General features: G+C 43.8%; 1 protein-coding gene across 2 annotated transcripts; it reads right to left on the reverse strand.

Annotated features, from left to right (window-relative positions):
* Positions 1–500: 500 nt before the first annotated feature.
* ZNF16 (zinc finger protein 16) lies at positions 501–18,197 on the reverse strand. 2 transcript variants are annotated; one of them, XM_007094838.3, is made up of 3 exons: positions 18,067–18,197; positions 14,540–14,744; positions 501–2,675 (listed from the first exon to the last, which is right to left on the reverse strand). In XM_007094838.3, the coding sequence occupies exons 2-3, from the start codon at positions 14,733–14,735 to the stop codon at positions 829–831; spliced, it is 2,043 nt and encodes a 680-aa protein (XP_007094900.1). In that variant the 5' UTR covers positions 14,736–14,744; positions 18,067–18,197; the 3' UTR covers positions 501–828. The 2 variants fall into 2 exon arrangements, with proteins under 2 accessions (XP_007094900.1, XP_007094901.1); XM_007094839.2 differs by lacking the exon at positions 18,067–18,197 and adding an exon at positions 17,668–18,040.
* Between the last annotated feature and the right edge of the window lie 7,954 nt (positions 18,198–26,151).

The following is a 26,151-nucleotide window of genomic DNA, read 5'->3' on the forward strand; positions in this document are numbered from 1 at the left end:
GCCAACTCCCCCTGCTCACGGAGAAGGGCACAGCTCTGGGAAACTGAGGAGAGGCCGGTCCCCACCTACTGGGGGCACTCACAGGTCCTCCATAAATGTCTGGCGATGAATGGGCCTGGGAGAAAACAACCTGGGAACTTGTGGGGAGAACAGGAGGGGCATGGAGAGGGCAGGCCTCTGTGGGGCCAACAGCCAGGACCATAAGGCACAGAGCTGGGAAGTTGGGAAACACCTGCATGTGTACTTGTGCAGCAACCCTGAGCGGAACTGTAAGCAGAAAGCATGACCTCAGACTCAGGCACAAGGGCAAGGGGGGCGAAGGGGTCCTGCATCCAGTGACTGTATGGGAGGGTCAAGAAAGGGTGAGGAACTGGTGGTAATGACTACCCACCACTTCTGGGAAGGATGACTATAATTCAAACTGAAAAGCTCGACCTGATATATGTAAACAGAGTATCATTATAACTATAGAAAAGAACTCACTATGACTAATTACCAAATAAAAGAATTACTGTTGTTATTTTGAACCAAATGTCAGTTTACTTTTTTGGTTCTGTTTGATTATAGTAATAAACTCTATTCATGAATATGCATCTTCTATCATCCTTTTCCTCCTAATAAATGTGGCAGTCTGATAACAAAATGTATAAACAAAACAAGCAAGAAACAAGAGGTCACAGGAGGCTGGAATGATGACAGGGGAAGGAGGGTTGAGGTTTTTTGGACAGTGGGATATGGGTTTACAGGGCAGCAAGTGAGCCTGGCTTCAAGTCTGGGAAGTGGGTGAGGCTGGGACATGGCCAGAGGAGTCGGGAATGGAGCTCTGTTTCACTCCCTAGCATGGATCAGCTGGTGTTTGACCAACTTGGACCGCTGGCTGAAGGCTTTCCCACAAGCAGAGCAGTCGTAAGGCTTCACGCCGGTGTGGATCCTCTGGTGCTGGATGAGGACCGAACGCTGACTGAAGGCTTTCCCACACTCACTGCACTTATATGGCCTTTCGCCAGTGTGGATTATCTGATGTTGAATAAGGTGTGAACTCTGGCTGAAGCCCTTACCACATTCAACACATGTGTATGGCTTCTCGCCAGTGTGAACTTTCTGGTGGTGAATAAGGTTTGAGCTTCGGTTGAAGGCTTTACCACACTGGTTACATTCATGAGGTTTCAATCCATTATGGATTCTCTGATGCTGAATGAGAGTTGAACTCTGGCTGAAGGTTTTTCCACATTCGGTACATTCATAGGGTTTCTCCCCAGTGTGAACGCGCTGGTGAAGGATAAGGTTGGAGCTCCTACCAAATGTTTTTCCACATTCCCGACACTCATAGGGTTTGTCACCCGTGTGCACACCCTGATGCTGAATGAGAGCCGAACTGTGGCTGAAGGCCTTCCCACAGATGCTACATTCATACGGCTTCTCTCCTGTGTGGATTATTTGGTGCTTTCTGAGCACTGAGCTGTAACTAAAGGCTTTTCCACACACATTACACACATGAGGTTTTTCTCCAGTGTGAATTCTTCGATGCTGAATGAGGCTTGAACTCTGACTGAAGGCCTTCCCACAGTCACTGCACTTATAGGGTTTCTCTCCAGTGTGAACCCTGTGATGCTTAATGAGGTTGGAGACCCGGCTGAATGGTTTGCCACACTCATTACACTCATAAGGTCTCTCTCCAGTGTGAACTCTCTGATGCTTCCTCAGGTGTGAGCTCTGGCTGAATGCTTTCCCACACTCATTACACTGGAAAGGCTTCTCACCTGTATGAATCCTATGGTGTTTAATGAGATTTGAGCTCCGCCTAAAGGCCTTCCCACATTCATTGCACACATACGGCTTCTCTCCAGAATGAATTCTTTGATGCTGGATGAGGTTTGAGCTCCGTCTAAATGCCTTCCCACATTCACTGCATTCATAGGGTTTCTCACTCATGTGAGACTTCTGGTGCTTTTTAAGGCTTGAGTTCTGGCTGAAGGCTTTTCCACATTCATTGCATACGTAAGGCTTCTCACCACTGTGGTTAATCTGATGCCTAATGAGGTTAGAATGCACACTGAAGGTTTTCCTGCACTCGCTGCACTGGTAGGGTTTTACACTCACATGAGACCTCTGATGACTTTTAAGAAATGAATTCTGACTGAAGGATTTTCCACATTCATTGCATATGAAGGACTTCTGTCCAGCATGGATTGTCTGATGCTGGATAAGATCAGGGTTTCCTCTGAAGGTTTTCCCACAATCATTACATATGAGTGGGCTTTCGGCTACGTGAAGCCCTTCATGGCTAGTTAACTCCACACTGTGTTGGAAGCTGTGGCCACACATGTCATACATATGTGTTCTCTCTTCTGTAGGAATTCCCTGAGATGCCATTGGGTTTGGGCTCAGACTGAAGCTTCTCACAAAGTCATTACAGCCTAGCTCTTTCTCTAAGGTGCTGCTAAGGAGCACTGCCACTGGTGTGAAGCCCCGCTCCTGGTAGTGGGACTGCACCTGTTTCTCATTGTCAGGGGCTGCCCAATCTCCCTCCAGGACATCCTCACAGAGTTCTCCAAGCTCAGAAGCCTGGGAAAAATCACTAGTATAGTTTTCTGATACTTCTGCCTGTGATTCCAAATCCTCAGAAACTTCTCTCTTCTGAAGAAACTCCTTGTCCTCAGTCCTGGTGTCCCAATCTGAAATAACAAACACAGTCACTTGGAAGAAAACAGGAAAATACAGATGACACATCTGGGAACGTGGGACCCATTAGGGGTGGTAGTCCTAGATCTCTCAAGGGGGCCACAGAGGGGGCTGGGATGGCTTTGAGGGGACAAGGCTGCAGGGCATTCAACCTACAAGACTGACCCTCACTCCCCTGACCCATATCTCAGAAAATCACCTGTAGTCCCCCCACTGGCTCAGGCCAAAATCCTGCCCCTCAAGTGTCCCTTTCCTGTCTCACAGCAGGTCATCAGCAAGTCTTGTGAGCTCTACCCTGGAGCGCCTCAAATGCAGGCACTCACCATTCCCACCATTACATGCCTTATGCTATATTGTTAAACACTCTACCGTTTTTTCTTTCCCACAATGTTTCTTGGGCCAGTATTTGTTTTCTTAGCACCAACTAATGGCATTCAGGCTTTGCCTCAGAAGTCGCCAGTACAGAGAGGCAGGCTCTCTGCTGGCAGGTGCAGAGGAACCTGTTCCGTTCAGAGAAGCAAGGGTGGTTCTGATTGCATAGTAGGCTAAGAACTGCAGTAGGGACTTGCCTAAAATATCAGATTCTGTCCCGTCAACAAAGAGGCCTTCAGAGACTGAGCCCTGTCCTGCCAAAGCAACGCTTACCCCCTAAAAGCTGCAATTCTAACCGGCATTAGCTGGACAATTCTGTGCCCTGGTACAATGTTTTAAGCTGCTGTGTCCATCTTTCTGAAGGCAGAAATGTGCACAACGTTCCTCATCACACTAGAAAGGCTCTGCCTGGGTGGCTCAGTCTGTTAAGCATTCGACTCTTGACTTCAGCCCAGGTAATGATCTCACGGTTCAGGCTTTGTGCTGACAGCTTGGAGCCTACTTGGGATTCTCTCTCTCTCTGCCCCTCACTTGCTCTCTCTCAAAATAAATAAAAAAACATTAAGGGAAAAAAAGGCTCTGACACCTCTCCCTCTTCTCCCTTCACACCTGAAGGAACAAGGAAACCCTCACTTCCCTGGATCTCTCTCTCAAAGATCTTAAGTTTCTGTCTCATTCAAATGGAGACACCCAGACCACTCTGTTGCAGTTTTTTCCTGCCTGGATGTGTAGTAGTTTATCTGCCCTCCCACCTTTCCCTCCTGCCCAGACAGCCTAGTTACATCAGAGCATTTCAACATCCTCCCAGGCCCTTCCTGAGCTCACCCTCACCTTTGCTGTTATTCCCTGAGCAAGATGGATGCACTCACCTTACGATCTACCCCACTTGGAACATCCTCCCCAGATAGTCCTCATACTCTTTCCTTTACTTCTGCCTGGTCTCTGCTCAAACACACTTCACTGGGCATATCTTCTTTGACCATTGCCCCTTCTTGCTGTCTCCTGTACAGCCCTGATTGCTTCCTTACAGGGCTCCATGTCCTGGGACTGGGGCGGCTTCTGGCCATAGTCAGTAGTATTGAGTATGTGGGTGAAGGCCACCCCCCACTCTGCTTCCTTATGCTTATTGCCCTCTGACCTGCCCCTCAGTTCAGGCCAACACTGCCTTTCCCCACCTGCAAGTTCTAGAATCTAACACAACAGCATTCTGTGTCCCTGCCTCATCTGGACACTTCTATTCCCCTTGGAGCCACCAGTGATCTCAATGCAGACTTGGCCTGGCCACACAATCATCCTACCTGCCTGCCATGCCCACACATCTGGTAGTGACAGTTTATGCTCCAGACACACTGTGTAGTGGCATCCCCAGCTGGAAGCCCCTACACACTCCTTGCCCATTGCATGGAGTCTGTCCCAGACTCTTATGGAACTCAGCCACATGGCTGGCTTAACACATGGTGCCGTGCTTTACCCTTCTGCTGACCCTCGGGCAGACCCTTCATCACTTGCTGCACACAGGCTGACCATATTTTTCCATGAGTCTCAGTGCCCCTCAGGTCAGGAGCCCTGGCTCTGGGGTGTTTAGGAAATGTCCACATGATGCTGGGCCCTTAGGAGTAATGGGGGGAGGGCTCAGCGAGGACTGCAGGGACAGACAGGGAGGCTGCTATGGGAAACAAAGGTCTGGACAGAATGGCCTAAGGCTCATTACGCCCTCCATGTCCCAGTGACTGACCTAGGGAGCCTCCCACCTTCTTCTGGCTGTGTGTGGAGAAGGGACCAGAAGGGGATGACATACAGGAGCCAATGAACCTTTTCCATAAATGGTTGGAGAGTACCCATTTTAGGCTTTGTGGCTGTATGGTCTTGGTTATATGGTCTGCTTTGTTACAACCCTGAAAAGAATGTCAAAACCATTCTTTGCTTGCAGGCCATTAAAAACAAAAAACAAAACAAAACAAAACAAAACAAAACAAAACAAAACAAAACAAAACAAAACTCCAATACTGGCTAGCTGGATCTGGCCTGTGGGTCACAGTTTGTTGACACTAAGATTCCTGGTGTGGCTCAGGAGATGGTGGCCATGAGGACTGATTTTCAGGCCCAAGCCACTGTTGACCTGGAAGCTTTTATTGAAACAGGAGACAAAACTGGGTCTTACGGGTGAGGATGGTGAGATGTCACTTCGGATTTAGTCAATCTGATGTAATTCTTCTCTACAACTTAAGAACTGTTGGAAACGATGAAAGTGCCTCTTTTTAAAGGAAATATAAAATAAAAAAATGTGGTTTCCCTTAAGAAAATCTCTTTCTCTGAGACAGACAGAGACAGAAAGAGACTTGAAACCAAATGCAGCTGTTTGTACTGTCCTTGCCATTCCCATGACTGATCTCCACTAAAGGGTGAGGACTCTGAGTCCTTCTAGAACACAACAAACTTACCAGTATTTCCTGAGAGGAAAAAAACACTCTTCAAAGATCGTTATCATAGGTGGCTTCCAGGTTTATGGAAAACAGCTTAGGTAAGTACCCAAGTCAAAGCCATGCTCATGTGACTACCGCACATGACTGTGGTGCACTGGCTACTGCTGGTGGCACAGCAGTGACCTCACCTAGCACCTCACTCAGCACCTGCCATACAGACTCCAAGTGGCATCATACTCAGCTGGGGGCTCCACTAGTATTCCATCTCCTGAGCAGCTTTCATCTCACTTTACTTCATTTATTGAGGTGACATTTACAAAAATTGTTTTAAATGAACATTTCAGTGGCACTTAGTACATTTACAATGTTGTGCAATGACCACCTCTATCACCAACCATTTCCATCACTCCAAAGTAAAGCATCTTACCCATTACAGTTTATCTTATCTCCCCTCCCCAACTCCTAGCAACCATCAATCTGCATTTTGCCTCTATACATTTATCTATTCCTGATTATCTCATAAGAATGGAATCCTCTTACATGTGACTTATGTCTGGATTCTTTCACTTAGTCTAATATATATATATATATATTTTTTTTTTTTTTTTTTTTTTGGAAATTCATCCACACTGTAGCATGAAGCAGTGTTTCATTTTTTTTTTTTTTTTGGATGAATAATACTCCATTGTATGGACATACTACATTTTGTTTATCCATTCATCCACTGATGGACATGAGAACTGTCTGCTTCTTTGGGCTACTGTGAACATTGCTTCAATAAATATGATATACATGTGTTTGAGTACCTGTCTTCAACTCTTTGGGTATGTATCTAGCATTGCTGGGTCCTATGATAATGCTTAAAAAAATTTTTTTTTTAATGTTTATTTTTGAGACAGAGAGAGCTCAAGCAGGGGAGGGGCAGAGAGAGAGGGTGACATAGAATCTGATACAGGCTACAGGTTCTGAGCTGTCAGCACAGAGCCTGACACAGGGCTCGAACCCACCAACTGCGAGATCATGACCTGAGCTGAAGTCCGATGCTCAACCGACTGAGCCACTCAGGCACCCATATGATAATGCTTTATTTAAACTTTTGAGCAACTGCCAAATTTTATTCCATAGTGGCTGCACCACTTTATATTCTCACCGGCAAAGTATGAGAGTTCCAATTTCTCTACATCCCTGAAAACACTTGCTATATATTTATTAAACCACCCTAGTAGATATGAAGTGGTAATCTTGTTGTGGTTTTGATTTGTATTTCTTAAACGACTGAATACATTTAAGCATCTTTTCATATGTTTTTTGGCCATTTGCATGTTTTCTTTTGGGAAGTGTTTATTCAAGTTCTTTGCCCATTTTAAAATTGGGTTGTCTTTTATTGTTGAGTTGTAAGAGTTCTTTTTTTTTTTTTTAAATACATTTTAGGACTTTATTATTTTCAAAATGTTTATTCATTTTGAGAGAGAGAGAGAGAGACAGAGAGGGGGAGGGAGGGAGGGAGGGAGAGAGAGAGAGAGAGAGAGAGAGAGAATGAATCCTAAGCAGGCTCCATGCCATCAGCACTGAGCTTAACATGTGGCTCAATCTCACAAACCATGAGATCATGACCTGAGCCAAAATCAAGACTCAGATGTTTAACTGACTGAGCCACCCAGGCACTCTGAGTTGTAGTTCTTTATATATTCTGGGTACTAGACCCTTATCAGAAATACACTTGGCACAGAATTTTCACCCATTCTGTAGGATGTCTTTTTACTTTCTTGATAATGTCCTGTTTTGTTTTGTTTTTGATTTTATTTTAGAGAAAGAGAGAATGCATGAGTGGGGGAGATGGGAAGAGGGAGAGAGAGAATCTTAAGCAGGCTCCATGTTGATCTCATGACTCTGGGATCATGGCCTGATCTGAAAGTAAGAGTCAGATGTTCAATCGATTAAGCCACCCAGGCCTCCCAATAATGTCCTCTGATACCCAAAAGTTCTAAGTTATGATACAGTCCAACTTACCCATCTTTTTCTCTTACTGCTCATGCTTTGGTGTCATATTTAAGAATCTATTGCCAAACCCAAGGTCGTAAATTTACCTGTTTTCTTGTAAGAGTTTTATGACTTTATTACTTATATTTAGGTTGGTGGGCCATTTTAAGTTAATTTTTGTATACAGTATGAAGTAGGGGTCCCAGTTTATTCTTTTGCATGTGGATATCCACTTGTCCCAGCATCTTTTGTTGAAGAGTTATCTTTTCTCCCTGGTCTTGGCATCCATGTTGAAAATCAATTTGTCATAAATGTCTGGGTTTATTTCTAGGCTCTCAATTCTATTCCATTGACCAAAATGTTTTGATTACTGCAGCTTTGTAGTAATTTTAGAAACTAGTAAGTATGAGTTCTCTCACTTTGTTCTCCCTTTTCAAGCTTGTTTTGACTGTTTAGGGCCTTTTGTAATTCTATCTGAATTTGAGGACTATTCAATTACTGCAAAAAAAAAAAGGCCATTGGAATTTTGCTAGGATTTGTACTGAATTTGTAGATTGCTCTGGATAGCATGGACATTTTAACACTGTTAAGTCCAATTCATGGACTTGATGTCTATTTAGGTATCTGTTAATTTTTGTCAAGGCTTTGTAATTCTCAACACACAAGTCTCTCACTTCCTTGGTTAAATTTATTTGTATTTGTTTTTTTCTTTTGATGCTATTAAATGATGCTAGCTGTGGGTACTTCACGAATGCCTTTTTACATGTTGAGGAGGTTCCCCTGTATTGAGTTTTCTGCTGTTTTTTTTTTTTTTTTAATCACAGAGTGTTTATTTTGTCAAACACTTTTTCTGCATCGAGATGATTACATTCTATTAGTTCTATTCATTCTATTAATGTGGTAAGTGACATTGGTTTCGTTATGTTAAACTACCTTTAAACATTTTTTTTAAAGTTCATTTATTTTTGAGAGAAAGAGAGAGTGGGGGAGGAGCAGAGAGGGAGAGGGTGAGAATCCCAAGCTGGCTCTGTGCTATCAGCATGGAACCTAGCACAGGGCTCAATCCCACGAACCGTGAGATCTTGACCTTAGCCAAAATCAAGAGTTGGACACTTAAATGACTGAGCCACCCAGGTGCCCCATGTTAAACTACCTTTGTATTCATTCCTGGGTTACATCCCACTTGGTCATGGGATGCATTCTTGAGTCACTCGGGTAATTTTTTTTGTTTTTAGGAATTTTTTTCATTGAGGCTATATGATTTGTTGGTGTAGAACTGTTAACAGTCTTCTTTTATACTCCTGTTTTGTAAGATTGGTAATAATGTACATTTCTGAATTTTTAAATTTTTGTGTCAGAGGTTTGTCAATTTTAATCTTTTTAAAAAACCCAACTTTTGATTTTGTTGAATCTCTACTGTTTTCTACTTTCTATTTCATTCATCTGTGCTCTAATGTTTACTATTTCCTTCCTTCTGTTACCTTTGGGTTTAGTTTCCTTTTTTTTTTTTGGTAGTTCCTTAAGATATCAAATTAGGTTACTGCTATAAATTTCCCCTTTGGCACTACCTTCCTTGCATACCGTAACTTTTTGTTTGTTTTGTCTGCAGACATTTTCCAATTTCCTTTGATTTCTTCTTTGACCCCCTGGTTAAGAGTATGTTGTTTTATTTCTACATATTTGTGAATTTTTCAATTTTCCTGCTGTTATTGACTGGAAATAATACTTTACATGACTTCAACTGTTTTCAACTTATTAAAATTTATTTTTGGCCCTAACATATATGGTCTATGTTGGAGAATGTCCATATACACTTGAGAAGAGTATGTGCACTTTTGGGTGGTGTGTACATATATGTCTGTTAGGTCTGATTGATTTATTGTGTTGTTCAAGTACCCTATCTCATTACTGATCTTCTGTCTAGATGTTCTATCCATTTTTGGAAATGAGGTACTAAAGTCTCCAACTATTAATGTAGAACTATCCATTTCTCCCTTCAAATGTATATTTGCTTCATATATTTGGGAGTTCTCTTTTTGCATGTAGAAGTTTATAACATATCTTCCTGATGAATTGATTTCTTTTATCCAAACATAAGTTCCTTCTTTTCTCTTATAGTTTTTAACTTAGTTTATTTTGTGTGGTATTGTAGCATAGCTCTCTTTTGGTTACTATTTATTTGCATGTAATATCTTTTTTTCACCTTTCACCTTAAACTTATTTGTGTCTTTGGATCTAAAGTAAGCCTCTTGTAGACATTATAGTTGGATCATGCTTTTTCATCCACTGTGTTAATATCAGCCTTTGGAGAGCTTAAGCCATTTACAATTAAAATAATTACTGATAAGAAAGGATGTACTTCATTTTGCTATTTATTTTTGGTATCTCACCTTTTTTTGTCCCTTGTTTCCTCTATTATTGTCTTCTTTTGTGTTATTTTTTGTAGTGTACCATCTTAATTTTCTTCTTTCTTCCTTTTATGTATATTTTAAAGATATTTTCTTAGTGGTACAATGGGGATTGTACAATGGGGACAATTAACATCCTAATATCCTGAAGCAATGTAGCATGGTCCCCCCATCCCAGCTGTTTTAGTTTTTATTCCTCCAGCTTTACTGAAACATAACTGACATATATCATCATATAAGTTTAATCACAATGTGATTATTTGTATACTGATACATGTACACTGTAAAATGATTACCATCATAAGGTTAGTTAACACATCCGTCACTTTACAGTTATCTTTTTTTTTTTTTTTTTTTTAAGTGATCTCTATACCCAATGTGGGGCTTGAACTCATGACCCTGAATTGAACAGTCAGATGCTCTACTGACTGAGCCAGCCAGGCAACCCCTTTTATTGTGGTAAGAACTTTTAAGGTCTACTCTCTTAGCAATTTTCAAATATAGAATATAGTTAATTATAGTCACCATGCTGTACATAATATCCCCAGAATATAACCATCAAGTATGAACTGATATCAACTTAGCCACAGCAGCATACAAAAACTCTGCTCTTATACACCTCTGTTCCCTACTTTCATGTTGTCAGAAATGTATCTTTATACGTTGTGTTTAATAACACAGATTTATAATTATTTTTACAAATTTGTCTTTTAAATCATTTAGGAAATAAAAGTAGAGTTATAAACTAACAATACAATAATAGTAGTTTTTTTTTTTTTTTTTTTTAATTTATTTTTGGGACAGAGAGAGACAGAGCATGAACGGGGGAGGGGCAGAGAGAGAGGGAGACACAGACGGAAACAGGCTCCAGGCTCCGAGCCATCAGCCCAGAGCCTGACGCGGGGCTCGAACTCACAGACCGCGAGATCGTGACCTGGCTGAAGTCGGACGCTTAACCGACTGCGCCACCCAGGCGCCCCAATAGTTTTTATAATTACCTATATAGTTACCTTTACCAGAGATTTTTATTTATTTATATAGCTTTTAGTCCCTACCCAGTGTCCTTTCATCTTAACCTGTAGGACCTTTAGCATTTCTTATAGGGCAGGTCCACTGGTAATAAACACCCTTAGCTTTTATCTGGAAATATCTAAGAATATCATTTTTTAAAGGGTAAATCTGCCAGATATGGAATTCTTGGTTGCCAGTTTTTTTCTGTCTCTCAGCACTTTAAATAGGTCATCCCACTGCCTTCCAACCTCCACGGGCTCTGATAAGAAACTGGCTACTGCTCTTATTCAGGATCTCTTATAAGGGACGGGTCACTTTTTTTGTTGTTTTCAAGATTCTGTCTTTTGACAATATGATTATGAGTCTTTGTGTGAATCTCTTCAAATTTATCCTAGTTGGGAGTTTGTTGCACTTTTTGAATGTATATATTCATATCTTTCATCAAATTTGAGACATTTTGGCCATTAATTCTTCATATATTCTTTCTGCCCCTTTCTCTCTTTTTTCCATAACGTGTATGTTGGTTTGACTGATGGTATTCCATAGGTCTATTAGGCCATGTTCATTTTTTTTCAACCTTTAGTCTTCCTGCTCCTCAGACTGAATAATTTCAACGGTTCCACCATCAAGTATGCTGATTCTTCAGGTTTGTCTGCTCAAATCTGCTGTTGAAACCCTCTAGTGAATCCATTTGTTATTGTACCTTTCAACTCTAGAAGTTCTGTTGTTTCTTTTTAGAATTATGTAACTATATATTGTGTAATTATATAAATCTAAAACCTCTAGGTATTTTATTTGCACATTGTTTTTCTGGTTTCTCTTAGTTGCATGAGCACATTAAAGATAGCTGGTTTACAGTCTGTCAAGTATCTGTGCTTTTTTAGGGACACTTTCTGCCACTTAATTTTTTTTCCTTTGAAGGGCGAGCCTTATTTTCCCTTTTCTTTGTATTCTTTGTAATTTTTTGTTAAAAGCTGGACATTTGAATATTTATTGTGATAACTCTGTAAATCAGTCTCTCCCTCCTCCAGGGTTTGCTGTTCCTGATTGTTGAAGGCTACAATCATCTGTTCATCTAGTGACTTTTCAAACAAGTTTTGCAAACTAAAATAAGTCTGTCATGTGAGGTCACTGAGGCCTCTGTTTCTTTAGCTCGTGTTCAGCTAGTCTTTTGACAGAGATTTCCTTGAATGCTAACAGTAAAAGAAAAGTAATACCACTCTCCCATTTTTTATGCTGGGGTACTATTTGAATACTATATATAACTATCTTAGCTTTCTGCTTTTACTGAACTTAGAGATGATCCAGAGGTGAAGTTATGATTTTCAGAGGTCTTTTCAGAGCACATTTCCTGTCCTGGGCATGTATGTGGCTTTCTACATTCCCTGATATACTGGGGTGCTTTTGAAAGTCCTCATTTCCCCAGCTTTTCCTCCTAGGCTTTAGGTGGTTGACTGTACTGTTAAGTGATATCCTAGGTGGTTGGGGAAGGTAGTTCCCCTTAGAATGTTTTTGAGTCCACTACTTTTCTGCCCTGAGTAAGTTCTGAGTTAGGCAAAACAGAGACAAGCACTTTGCATCAATACTTTATCCTACCCCACATAGCTTAGGACAAACAAAATAATTTCTGAATAGGTCTTTTTTGCTCCCTTTGGAATCAGGGACCATGATCACACACTGGGAACATAAGCTGCTCACTTTACGACTGTTACTGAGCCAGGGAATGTTTGCGGACATGAGCAAGTAAAAACACCACAGAGCTTTCCTATCATTTTTAAGTTGCCTTTTTCTTGATTTGGCATTCACTTGGTTGCTGTAAACCTATTTTCTAGATTCCTGACGAAGTTGGTCCTGGCAGTTTCTGCTTGTTTTTGTGGAGGACTGGGTATTTGGAACCACCTACTCCACCATTTAGTTCCACAAGTAGCTTTTTATTTTTTTAAATGTTTGTTTGTTTATTTAGAGAGAGTGAGCAGGGGAGGGGCAGAGAGACAAGAAGAGAGAATCCCAAGCAGGACTCCATGCTGTCAGCACAGAGCCCAACATGTGGCTTAATCCCATGAACCATGAGATCATGACCTAAGCCAAAATCAAGGGTCAGATGCTTAACCAACTGAGCCACCGAGGCTCCCCTCCCCTCACAGTGGCTTTTAAAACATGCGCCTAGGTGGCTCAGTCAGTTATGCGACTGACTTGGGCTCAGGTCATGATCTTGTGGTTTGTGAGCTGGAGTTCCATATCGGGGTCTGTGCTGACAGCTCAGAGCCTGGAGTCTGCTTCAGATTCTTTCCTTGATCCCTCTCTCTCTTCCACTACCCTGTTCATACCCTTTCTCAAAAAAAAATAAAAACATTAAAAAAAATTTAAAACATAAGTTACCATCAATCTGTTCTTTTTTAATGGAGCAGGGTTTGGCCTCTCTCACCATTCTCTGCCTAGCATACCCTTAATCACTCGGTTCACAGTCTGCCTCTGTGTGGGACAGTCAGCAGACCTGTCTCTCAGGGCTACTTCACTTCCTGGGACCTCATCATGTCTCTCATCCCCTAACACTCTCCTGCTCCAAAACACCCAGGACTGCCTTGTACCACCTCTGCTTATTGGGGAAGGTCACTGAGAGGATGCGACCACTGGTTGACTTACGAGCTGGATCCAGGCAATTGGAGGCCCCTCATCCTCTCACTTGTCCTTGGATGTACATACTGCTTGCCTTCCCTGCTCCCAGAAGCTGCCCCAAGGACAGACCCTTGAGACAGTGATATGGTGCTGAGACCATCTGGACAGTACATATGACTAAACCCAGTTAAGGCCCCTATATCAACTTTTAAGATTTGGCAGGCAGGTGCTGGGATTTACTTGTATTGCAGCCACTCATGACAAGCTTAAGTAAGTTCTCTTGGTTATTAAACTGCCACCTACCAATCGGGGTGGCCTGCCTTGTTATTCAGCTTCTCCTTCCCCTCCATGTATAGGGGCCAGTTTAAGTTATACCCAGGAAGTTAGTTGTCAAGGTCTGTCAACCAACACTGCCATTATCCCAACCTTCCCTGGTCATACAGAGTCTGTACATTGCCCGGATGTCCTGAGAATAACCACAGGTCCCTGTATTTAAGAGTGCCTTTTGTAAAATAGCCAACATCAGATCCCGGTAAGGAAAGTGAACACTACTATCCACCCTAATCACTGCTGAGAGGTCCATGAAAAAGGCAAGCTAGTTGAGGGATCTTTGGAAAAGGACTCTAGCAGTGTTCTGAAGTGGATGAGAGTGGCTGAGCAGTGTGAACACAGACAGAAGGGAGCAGGACGAAAGCCTGAATTAGGGCAGTACCTGAATCAGGTAGGGCAGTAACTGAATCAGGCAGTACCTACCTGCCTGAATGCAGGCAACCATCATTAGCCTGGAAGTTGGGTTGGGCAGGCCTCAGCTGGTGACCATCATACCACACCCCTCCAGGTCAGGTGGGGGAAACATGTGTCCTGCTCTGGCACCAAGACAGCCTGGGGCCAGGCCAAATTCCGTTCTGATCTCTAGCCCTGGCCCTCAAGTCCATGAGGCACCCTATCCTTAATGATGACATGGTTGCCTTCTAGGGGTAAGCACAGGGTGACATGGATAAAGTCCCTCTAGAATGAGGGCACCAGTGGGGGACTTGCTCCCAGTACCTGGCCGCTGATGGTGAGAGGGGGTGGTTCCTGGCTCAGTGTAGTCACAGCAGTGGGGATCACGGAGTGTTGATCCAGGGTGGGTCACAGCAGGAGCATCACTCACACACGCCTGGGCTGCAGGGATCCAAGGGGATGGTCTAGGAACTGAGGGCTCCATTTCTGCCTCTTCAGAGCGAGCTCTGAGGCTGGGCATGGCTGGGACCTGGAGACCAACAAGGATGTAGGTGAATGTGCAGGGGGCCTAGCTCCAGGGATCCATCCTCCCACCAGGTAGGGGTGTCTTTTTCTACTCCTACAGACTGAGACCAGAGGAGGGCCTGCTGCTAGGTCTCAGGAAGGGGTAAGATGCTGACCCCAGGGCAAGGTGAGCACAGTGTCCCCCTAGAAGGGATCCTGCCATGATAGAATAGTCCCACAAAACCTGCACCCACCATGGGCCCACCCCTAATTCCTGACACAATGTCCTGAAGGTGGACCATCTGATCCATTCATGGCGGACCACCATGGTATCTGAGTTGTGCCCTCCTGGCAGCATCCACAGTGGGTATCCTGTCTTCCCACTCTACCAGTGGCTCCCTCCCAGGCTTCTCCTTATCTCCCTCTTCATGTTCGTACCCCAGGGTTCACTTTTGAACCTATATCAATTTCTTTGATTAAGGAAGGCATCAAGACCCTTATGTGAAGATTCCCAAGCTTGGGCTCATCTCCAGCTCTAAATGCTCCTTCTGAGAAGATAAAATATTCTCAATGACACATGATGGGTCTGAGTTAGTGATTTCCCCCACCGCTCCCACTGCCCTGTCTCTTCAAATGCACCATGCTCTGCTCAGTGGCCCACACGTTTGTGGCAATACCCCTTGGCCCCTTATTCACACTGAACCATTGATAGATTATAGTGACCCCTCTGTCCTTCAGAGACTGAGAAGACAAATCAGGAAATGCTGGCAGAAGCCCACTGTGGACACTACTTGCTTACTGGGTAGTGGGAAGTATCAGCCTTCCCAGTTGTGTTGTTTTGTTTTATAAGGCAAATGCCTGAATTAAGCTTTGATTGCTGAGGCATCCACTGCAAAGAGGCATCGATTTCAAAGATGGTTATTGGAGAATAAATGCATTGCCAGCCACTGGACTAGATAAAAAGCCTGGCTGCCTCCCCTGACTGAGCCTCCTTTTAGCAATCTTGGTTGATTCTGATAACTGGTCATTTGGGTCACTCGTCATTTTTCTCTTCCTGAACTTTAAATTCCCACTCTTATGTTTTAAATTCACCAATAAAGAGTAGCCTACAAAACCCTAGGTGTCCACCTTCAACTCCAATAAAAGCAGAAGCCTAGGCCCATGCACTTCTCTCATTACTTGCCACCTCACTGTGTGGCTCCAGGTGTGCTAATCTATAGGCCCTTGTTTTGAAAGTTTCCTGATGGTTTTTGTTGCAGGTAAGAACCACAAGGGTTGATCCAACCAAATCATTGGTTTTTGACAGGCTGAGACCGCAGGAAACAGAGGAGGAAGGAGGAAGGAGGAACACAGCCAGAAGGGAGCAGGACGAAAGCCTGAATTAGGGCAGTACCTGAATCAGTAGGGCAGTAACTGAATCAGGCAGTACCTACCTGCCTGAATGCAGGCAACCATCATTAGCCTGGAAGTTGGGAAGCCTGCAAGAAGGAGGAAACAGAGGAAGGAGCAGCACCCTGGGGCAGGGAGGCATTTAAACCAGGCCCAGGGAAAAGGGCTTAGGCAATGCCTGGTTAGAGAGGTAGGAGAAGATGGGGCAAAGATGTGGACAGAGCTCAGAGGCAGGGTCATTGGGATAGAGACTATCAGGGCCCTTGGCTGCCTGAGTGGTGAGGCACCGGCCACATTTCTATATTAGGACAGACAGAACTAACCTGACACTGGTGCTCAGGGGAATGGCACAGACAAGATTCAAAGCAGGGACAGCACTGACTTAAGGTGTCTGTCTATGCAGCAGCAGAACAGAGCAGATGCTGCTTCCATGGGGGGAACCTTCACTCTCCCTCTTCCAAGGGGAGACTCAGTCATTTGCAATATTCATTCAGTTCACTTTATTTTAAAGTTCATTTATTTTGAGAAAGAGAGTTTGCATGCAGGAGGGGCAGAGAGAGAGGGGGAGGGAGAGAGAGAATCCCAAGCAGGCTCCGCACTGTTAGCATGGAGCCTGATGTGGGGTTTGAACTCGTGAACCCTGAGGTCATGACTTGAGCTGAAATCAAGAGTTAGACGCTTAACTGACTGAGCCACCCAGGCGCCCCAGTTCATTTTATTTTAAAATTCTTGAAGGCGCACCTAGGTAGCACAGTTGGTTAAGCATCCTACTTTTGACCTAGGCTCAGGTCGTGATCTCACAGTTCCTGAGTTTGAACCCCGCACTGGCGTCTCCTCTGATCGTGCAGAGCCTGTTTGGGATTCTGTCTCTCCTTCTCTCCTGCTTATGCGTGTGTTTGCTCTCTCTTGCTTTCAAAATAAATAAATAAACTTAAAAAAATAAAATAAAATTCTTGAAATTATCATCACTGTCACTGAATGGAGGCACAATCATATGGCTCAAATATGAACAGGCAAAAAAGAACTTCCTGGCCAGCCACTGAGTTCCCCTTCCCAGTTGTTAATGTATCCTTCCAGAATAGTCTATGCTCATTTTACACCTTGTTTTTCTCACCTCAGTATATGTGGGAACTTGCCCAGGAGGCTATAAACCCAATCTATTGGGTCAATCTATGGTAAACAGAACGTCCCTCAACACCCATGTCCACATCCCACTCCCCGGAACCTGTGGATATGATACACTACACAGCAAAAGAGACTTTGCAGAGAGAATTAGCTTGGTGGACCCAATCTAATTACATGAGCCATTGCTGGCTCTGAGATGCAAGGTCTCTGTGCAAAGATTGGGACCTCAAGAGCTAAGGACAGTCAGCAAGGAAACAGACACTTCAGTTCAATAACCCCAAAGGATTCGATTCTGCCAACAAGCCTGGAAGCAGATTCTCTCAGCTAAGAGCCCAACAGGGCGCTGAGCAGAGACAACTGGGAAAGACAAGCAGACAGCAGCCCACTGCAGGCATCCACAGGATGGACACGGCTCATCCCTCAGCCCCACTCACGTGGAGGAGAATAAATTCCTCTCTCCTCAGAGCTTCTTCGCCACCTGAAGAGTGAATCCATCACCCGAGGCCTCCAGGCGACAAGCGACAACCTCACTTCTCATGCAGCTCAGTACAGTTCTGACGTTCGCACCCAAGTCCAGAGGCCTCTCCTGAACCCCAACCCCCATGCGCCAGACACCGCACCCCTGCCCCGTCGCCTAAGGCAGCTTCGCCACGCAGCTTTGAGGCAGGCTCCGGGGCGGGTCAGGATCGGCCGTCCTGGGCACCCTCTGGGGGGCGCCCCTCAGGCCCGCTCCGGGGAGGGGCGTCCGAGGCCCCAACCCCGCCCAGGCCGAGCCGCCCGCCTGCCCCTCTTCCCACGACGCCCCGCCTAGACCACCCGTGGCCGGCACCCACCGCTGGGGTATCGGAGTCACGCGGGAGCGCGGTCCAAAACGTGGGGGTTTCGCCGGCTCGAACTCCCCACTCCGGGTAATCTCTCCCGGCACCGCCGCAGAAGTACTGCGGCTGGGCCCCGAGACGGACCCCGGAAGTCCCTCTCCCGACTTCCGGGCCAACGTCGTCGCTCTAGGCGGCCGGAGGCCAGAGCGACTTGGTGGTCCCGCCCCTGGTCCGGCGCGGAGGTGGAGCTCCCTAGCTTTCCTGCTTCAGAGTCGACCGAGCCACCAGTGCGGTGGCGACTAAATGTGAAAATACGACGGTTAGAAATGCAGAAGAATGAGCCGTGCCGCTGTAGTGAGACTTGGATGCCCAATTCCTGGAATGAAACAGACTGCAGCTTGATGAAAACATGAAGGCGCACGTGGTAGAACTGAATCCCTAAATCAGTAAATGATGGGGCAGATAGATGGAAAAACTGAAATTCCTTACATAGATAATACACATTTAGTGGGAGTGTCCATGGAACATTTACAGAAGTTGATTATACACTTAGACATTAAGAATACGAGTTTTAAGGTATGTATTTGACAGGCAATTATCAAAGTTAGAAATATATAAAGTTGACTTAAAAAAGTCAGTATTGGAATTTACAAATAGCCTACATAACCTTTTAATAAAAAATGATACTAGCTAGAAAAGTACAGATAATGCATAAAGCAACGAAAAGCGAAACACTTAATTCTCAAACCTATGGGACCTAGTATAACGTGTAAAAGATATAAAATTCACTGAATATTTTTCGGAGAAAAATATATAATGTATTGACAAAATAAAGGAAATTAAAAAAAAAGGAAGTTGTCAAGTTTTAATGTTTGTAGGCCCTGCATGGACTCTCATGGAAGCTATATTTTAACATCACAGTCATCAAAACTTCAAAGCATGAGCTCAGTTTCTACCCTGAACACATCATAGTCTGCTTCATTTATAAATAACCTAAAAGGAAGCATTCCAAATATAAAGAGAAAAGCAAAACCAAAACCTTTCCAGTTCCCATAAGATTAAGGTCATACAGCTCTGCATATACTAAAAAGATAATCTCTGTAACTTTCTGAAATGATTTTTGTCCAATGATTTGTAACTAACTTCTTATTAAAAAAAAAAAAGTATATAACCCTGCACCAAATATTCTTTCCCAGGAGCACTCTCTTCTTTGTTGTTGTTGTTATGGGGCATAAAACTGTCTTTTTTTTAAAGTTTATTTATTTTGTGTGAGAGAGAATCCCAAGCAGGCTCTGCACTGACAGTGTGGAGCACAATGTGGGGCTCGAACTTATGAACCTGTAAGATCATGACCTGAGTTGAAATCAAGCATTGGAGGCTTAATGGACCGAGCCACACAGGTGTCCTGGAGGACTCTCTTCTTTGTGAATATTGTGTACCCAGGGCAGCTGTCCTAATTTGGACTCAGATAAAACTCGCTTTAAAAAAAAAAATTTTTTTTTTTCAACGTCTTTTATTTATTTTTGGGACAGAGAGAGAGACAGAGCATGAACGGGGGAGGGGCAGAGAGAGAGGGAGACACAGAATCGGAAACAGGCTCCAGGCTCCGAGCCATCAGCCCAGAGCCTGACGCGGGGCTCGAACTCACGGACCGCGAGATCGTGACCTGGCTGAAGTCGGACGCTCAACCGACTGCGCCACCCAGGCGCCCCCCAAAAAAATTTTTTTTTAACATTTATTTATTTTTGAGACAGAGAGAGACAGAGCATGAACGGGGGAGGGGCAGAGAGAGAGGGAGACACAGAATTGGAAGCAGGCTCCAGGCTCTGGGCCATCAGCCCAGAACCTGACGCGGGGCTCGAACTCAAGGACCGCAAGATCCGTGACCTGAGCCGAAGTCGGACGCTCAACCGACTGAGCCACCCAGGCGCCCCAAAACTCGCTTTTTTAAAGAGATTCTAAACGTTTTGTTAATATTGCGTGCATTTGATGAAATTAGAAAAAGGAACAATACATTGCTCTGCACCAGCAATAACCAACAAGAAAATGTAACAAAAAATGAAATGTACTCCACGATAGCAACAAAAACCATAAAATATTTGGTAATTAACAACGAGCACTCAAGACGTCTGGTGAACACTTTGAGACTGTAGTATAGGACACAGAACGTGATGTTAGTCAGTAGAGAGGTATTTCTTGTTCTTGGATCAGGTAATTTAATATTTCAAAGATGTAAATTCCTCCCCACCCCCAATTTAACCTATAAATTCACTGCAATCTAGTCAAAGTTCTACTTGGTTAGGAGGAAACTCAAAATGTGCGTGGAAAAAGAAAAATCATTGAATAGCCAAATCAACCTAAAAAGGGAAAGAGGAGGATGTGCTATTAGTATTGACAGAAGAAAACACAGACAGCAGAAGCAGGACAGTGAAGAGATCAGTGTCAGACTTCTGTGGAGGTAGAAATTCAATAGATGATAATTCTGGCACCACAATCAATGGCAAAAGAGTGGGTGGGTTCTTTAGTAGAAGGTACTGAGAAAATGAGCTCACTCAATGGAGAAAAACAGAACCAGATCCCTACCTAACAACACGTGCAATGTTAGTCTCTAAATGAATTAAAGACGTGATATGAACAGAAATGAGGTTAGCAGAAAAACTACACAGGAAATACTTTGAAACCCTGGGATGAAAGAGATGCTCTGCTGATCAGCTATCAGAGAAAGACAAATAAATGACAGTGAGATATGACTTCATACTGCTGGGTTGGAGAACTTAGAAGCCTGGATCACGCTAGTGTTAGCACTTGAGGTTCAAATATTTTTCTCTTATGTAAAATCACAAATTTTATGGCAGGTTCCCTAGGCAGTGATCAAGGACCCAAGTGCCTCCCCTGAGGATGTTCTGCCCGCTGATTTGGAGGAGAGGAGAAGAACAGATCATAGGGATAATGAGCTGCTTCTGCCACAGTCTTTCCATGTGGTCACCTGCTGCACCAGGATGCAGCCCCTGGTCAAGAGGAAAAACCCAAAGTTCTGTCCAATCCCAAATGCAGCTCAGTCCAGTCCCTCTGGACAAGGTACAGGCTCTCCAACAGGTTCTATCACTGAAGGGCCAGTTGTGTGCTGCCCCCCCCCTCCCCTAACCTGGAGTGTGGAAAAGGAGGAGAATGGGAAACACACAGCAGCATTCAAACTCTGCTTGGCACTGTCCAAGGTGAGTCTGACACGTGGTTATTTAAATAAAACTGTGTAGGGGAACCTGGGTGGCTCAGTTGGTTAAGTATCTGACTCTTGATTTCAGCCCAAGCCCACGGTTTGTGAGTTCGAGCCCCACATTGGGTTCTGTGCTGACTTCACAGAGCCTACTTTGAATTCTCTGTCTCCTTCTGTCTCTGGACAGAACCCTATCACCCAAACTCAGCTGGGAGGAACTCCCTGGACTTTGGGCCTCATTAGGTCTGACTTTACTTTCTGGGGTGTGTCCTTGTCCATAATCTTCATGGTCAACTGCAAAGGAATGTGAGAGGCTGCCCTAGCCACAGCTGCCTAGCTTTGCAGGGGCTTCCTGATTGACAACTGGGTCCCTGGGTCAGCTTCTTACATACATACTCCCACTCAGCTCCACATGCAAAGGCCTCATCTAGTCATGGGCTTAAGCCTGAGGATTCTTGTCTTTTATTTGTTGGTCTCTATATGCTCATCATCCTTCTCTGCCTCTCCAGCTCAAGGTGGCTACCTTGAGGCCACTTGCACCGCCAACTGTCCCTCAAATATTTGCAGAATGACCTTCCACAAGCAAGACACAGGCCCACTCTCTTGACTGGGTTGTCTTCACATGTATTGGATCTGGTGCAGTCAGAAGAGCCTTCTGCTTGGAAGGACTAGCACTTGGTTTAATGCTGGACCGACCCCTGTTATGTGGCTAAGAACTCAGGATTTGAGAGGAATGTGGGGCACACACTTGGCTGCCTTTTCAGAGCCTTGCTTCCTCAAAGCTTCATGTGGGGTTCAGAAGCAACTGGTATTTTCCACCTGAAAATGTGGAATTGGCTTTGGAACTAGGCTGTGGGTAGAGGCTGGAAGAGTTTTGCTAGTAATGTGGATGTTGAGGGTGATTCCGGTGAGAACTCAGAAAGAAAATGGGAGTGATGCAGAGAAAGCTTCCATCTTCTTAGAGAATACATAAATAATCATGAGTAGAATGTCAGAAGAAATATGAATGGTAGAGGCCTTTCTGATGAGTCTCACATGGAAACAAGAAACATGTTATTGAAAACTGGAGGAAAGGTGATCCTGGTTATAAAGTGGCAAAGAACTTGGCTGAATTGTGTTCGTGTTCTAACATTTTGTGGAAGGTAGAACTTGTAAGCAATTAAATTGGATATTTAGCTGAGGAGGTCTTTTTTAAACAAAGCCAGTTTTTTTTAAGTGTATTTATTTTGAGAGAGGGAACACACATGAACAGGAGAGGGGCAGAGAGAGAGGGAGAGAGGGCATCCCAAGCAGGCTTTACTCTGTCACTGCAAATCTGGATTCAAGGCTCACTCTCACAAACCATGAGATCATGACCTGAGCTGAAATCAAGAGTTGAATGCTTAACTGACTGAGCCACCCAAGTGTCCCTAGCTGAGGATATTTCTAAGCAATATTTCTAAGTATTGAAGGAGTGCCTTGTTTCCTCCTGACTTCTTATAATAAAATGCAAGAAGGGAGTGATGAATTGAAGAAGGCATTGTTAAGGAAAAAGGAATAAGAACATAAAAAATTGGAAAATTCTCAGCCTGTCCATATTGCAAAAAAAAAAAAAAAAAAAAAAAGTAAGTGTGTTCAGAAGAGAACAGCAGGAATGTGGCTGGATTATGACTTGATAAAGAGCTTATGGGACATGAGCAAAAACACTTACAACTTTCATTGAAGTGAACAGAGATGGGATAAAATGAAGGAAGGTTGTTAGACTTCTAAGATCCTATAGGACTGAACCACAGGGCTACTTGGCTACAAATGTGCACTATTCTGCAAGACAAGTGAAGAATGACCCTAAAGCTGATACAGAGATCACCAAAGCTGTCTTCTCAGTTTCAAAGGGGGTGCCTATTACCTTGGTTTCAATGGGCCTGGAGCCTTGGGCAGGCTCTGCAGGACTTTCTGGAGACTTCAGGATGCCACCTGTTTGGCAGAGCCACAGAGGAAAGATTGCTGCCCTGGTGGATCTGGAAGGCAGAGCCCTGAACCTGTAAGGATTATTCTTGAGCCTTAAATATAGTGATATTTTCCCTGCTAGGTTTTCAATTTGCTTGGAACTCATCACCCCTTTCTTCCTCCCAATTCTCTCTTTTGGAATGGGAATTTTTTTTCTGTGCCTCCCCCATCATTGTCATTTTGAAGTATATAACTTACCTGGTTTCATAGGTTCTCAGCTGAAGAGGAATTTTGCCTCAGGATTCATACCTCAGGTGTCACTTATATCTGACATAGATGATATTTAAATTTTAATGTTTATTTATTTTTAGAGAGAAAAAGACAGAGCGTGAGTAGGGGAGGGAGGCAGAGAGTGAGGGAGACACAGAATCTGAAGTAGGCTCCAGGCTCTGAGCTATCAGCACAGAGCCAGACTGGGGCTTGAACTCACAAACTGTGAGATCATGACCTGAGCCAAAGTCAGGCGCTTAACTGACTGAACCACCCAGGCACCCCTGACACAGATGATATTTAGATGAGACTTTGGAATTTAGACTTTAAAGTTGATGACTCTTAACTTAATTAGTTAAGACTTTTGAGACTGTAGGAATGGAAATAATGTATTTTGCATGCAAGAAGGACACGAATTTTGAGGGGCCATGGAGGGAGTGCTATGGAATGAATGTTTGTGTCTCCCAAGTTCATATGTTGAAGCCCTGATCCCCTATGTGATAGCATTTGGAAGTGGGAAATTTGGAAGATAATTTGGTTACATGAAGTCATGAGGATGGGATGCCTGTGATAGGATAAGTATCTTTATAAGAAGAAGAAGAGTATGCTCTGCTTGTGCTATCTCTCTCTCTTTCTCCACTCCCTCTCAGTCACACTCTTGCTCTCTGTCATGTGAGGACATGGTGAGAAAGCAGCCATCTTCAAGTCAGGAAAAGGGCCCTCATCAAGAACCTGATCATGATGGCACCCTGATCTTGGACTTCCCAGCCTCTAGAACTGTGAGAAATAAATGTTTGTTGTTTAAGTCACCCAATCTATTGTATTTTGTAATAGAAGCCAAGCTGACTAAGACACTAGTCAACTTTACTTGAAATCTGGGTCTTGGGGTGCCTCGGTAGTACAGTCAGTTAAGGGTCGACTTTGGCTCAGGTCATGAGCTCACAACTCGTGAATTCAAGCCCCACATTGGGCTCTGTGCTGACAGCTCAGAGCCTGGAATCTGCTTCAGATTCTGTGTCTCCTCTCTCTGCCCCTTCCCTGCTCATGCTCTGTTTGTCTCTCTCTCTCTCTCAAAAATAAATAAACATTAAAAATTTTTTTAAAAAATCTGGGCCTTAGAGGTTTGCCACATTTAACTGTCTTTCTCAGAATAGAGAATTTCCAGGATGCCTGGGTATCTCAGTCAGTTGAGCATCCAACTTTGGCTCAGGTCATGATCTCGAAGTTTGCGAGTTCAAGCCGCATAGAGCCTGCTCTGAATCCTCTGCAACCACCCCCCGAGTCCCTCCCCCACTCACTCTGTCTCTTTCACAAATAAATAAAGTAAAAAAAATGGAGAATTTCATATGGCATAGGAGTCACCACATCTGAGTTCACCAGTCCTGAATTTTCCATATAAATGATAAGTCAGCCTCCTCAAGTTGGGAGAAGACAATAAAATGAAGAATATGTGTGGAAATGAACAACAATAAATCTTTGGCTATATTGACTGAGAAAAAGATAAAAGACCCAAACTATTATAATTAGAAACAGAAATGGGGATATTACCTCCAATTTGATGGAAATAAAAAGAAATACAGGAGAGGGCTGTGAAGGCACCTGGCTGACTCAGTCAGTTGGGCATCTGACTCTTGATTTCAGCTCAGGTTATGATCTCATGGTTTGTGAGATTGAGCCCCGAGTTGGGCTTCGTGCTGACAGAGCAGAGCCTGCTTGCAATTCTGTCTCTCTCCTCTCTCTGCCCTCATTCACGCGTACACACACACACACACACACACAGAGTCTCTCTCTCTCTCTCTCTCCCTCTCTCAAAATAAATAAACATTAAAAAAAGACGCTTTGAAAAAAAATGAGTGCTGTGAACAACTGTATGTCAACAGACTGGATAATCTAGATGAAATGGAAAAATTCCCAGAAATACACAACCTACTAAGACTGAACCATGAATAAAGAGACAATGTGAATAGTCATAAAATAGGAGATAGGAGATTGAAACAGCAACCTCCAAAAAGCCCCGGACCTGATGGCTTAACTGGTGAATTCTGCCAAACATTTAAAGAAGCATTGACACCAATTTTTCTTAAACCTTCCAATACATTCAAGAGGAGGGACCACATCTTAACTCATTCTATGAGGGCAGCATAGCCAATCTGAAAAGACTAAATATAGCATGATCCCAGCTGTAGGACATTCTGGAAAAGTCAAAACTATGTAAACAGTCAAAAGATCAGTAGTTTTCAGGGGCAGAAGGGGGCAGGTAAATAAGTGGAGCACAGATTTTTAGGGCAGTAAAATACTCTATATGATACCATAATGATGGATACACGTCATTATATAGTTGTCCAAATCCAAAGAATGTACAATAGCAAGAGTGAATTGAAATGTAAACTGGGTGCCTGGGTGACTCAATCAGTTGAATGTCCAACTCTTGATTTCGGCCCAGGTCATGATCTCACAGGTTGATGGGTTTGGGCCACATGCTGAGCCTCTCTTTCTGCCTCTCCCACCTCCTCTCAAAAATAAACATTAAAACATTATTAATAAAAAAAGAAACGTAAACTATGGCTTTTGAGTGTGTTCATGTAGATCCATCAATTGTAACAAATGTTCCAGTCTGGTGGGCATATTGGAACTGGGGGAGGCTGTGATGCGTGGGAGTTTGGGAATATATGGGAGCTCTCTGTACCTTC

The sequence above is a fragment of the Panthera tigris genome, chromosome F2 (genome assembly GCF_018350195.1).
Source record: "Panthera tigris isolate Pti1 chromosome F2, P.tigris_Pti1_mat1.1, whole genome shotgun sequence".
Taxonomy (NCBI): Eukaryota; Metazoa; Chordata; class Mammalia; order Carnivora; family Felidae; genus Panthera; species Panthera tigris.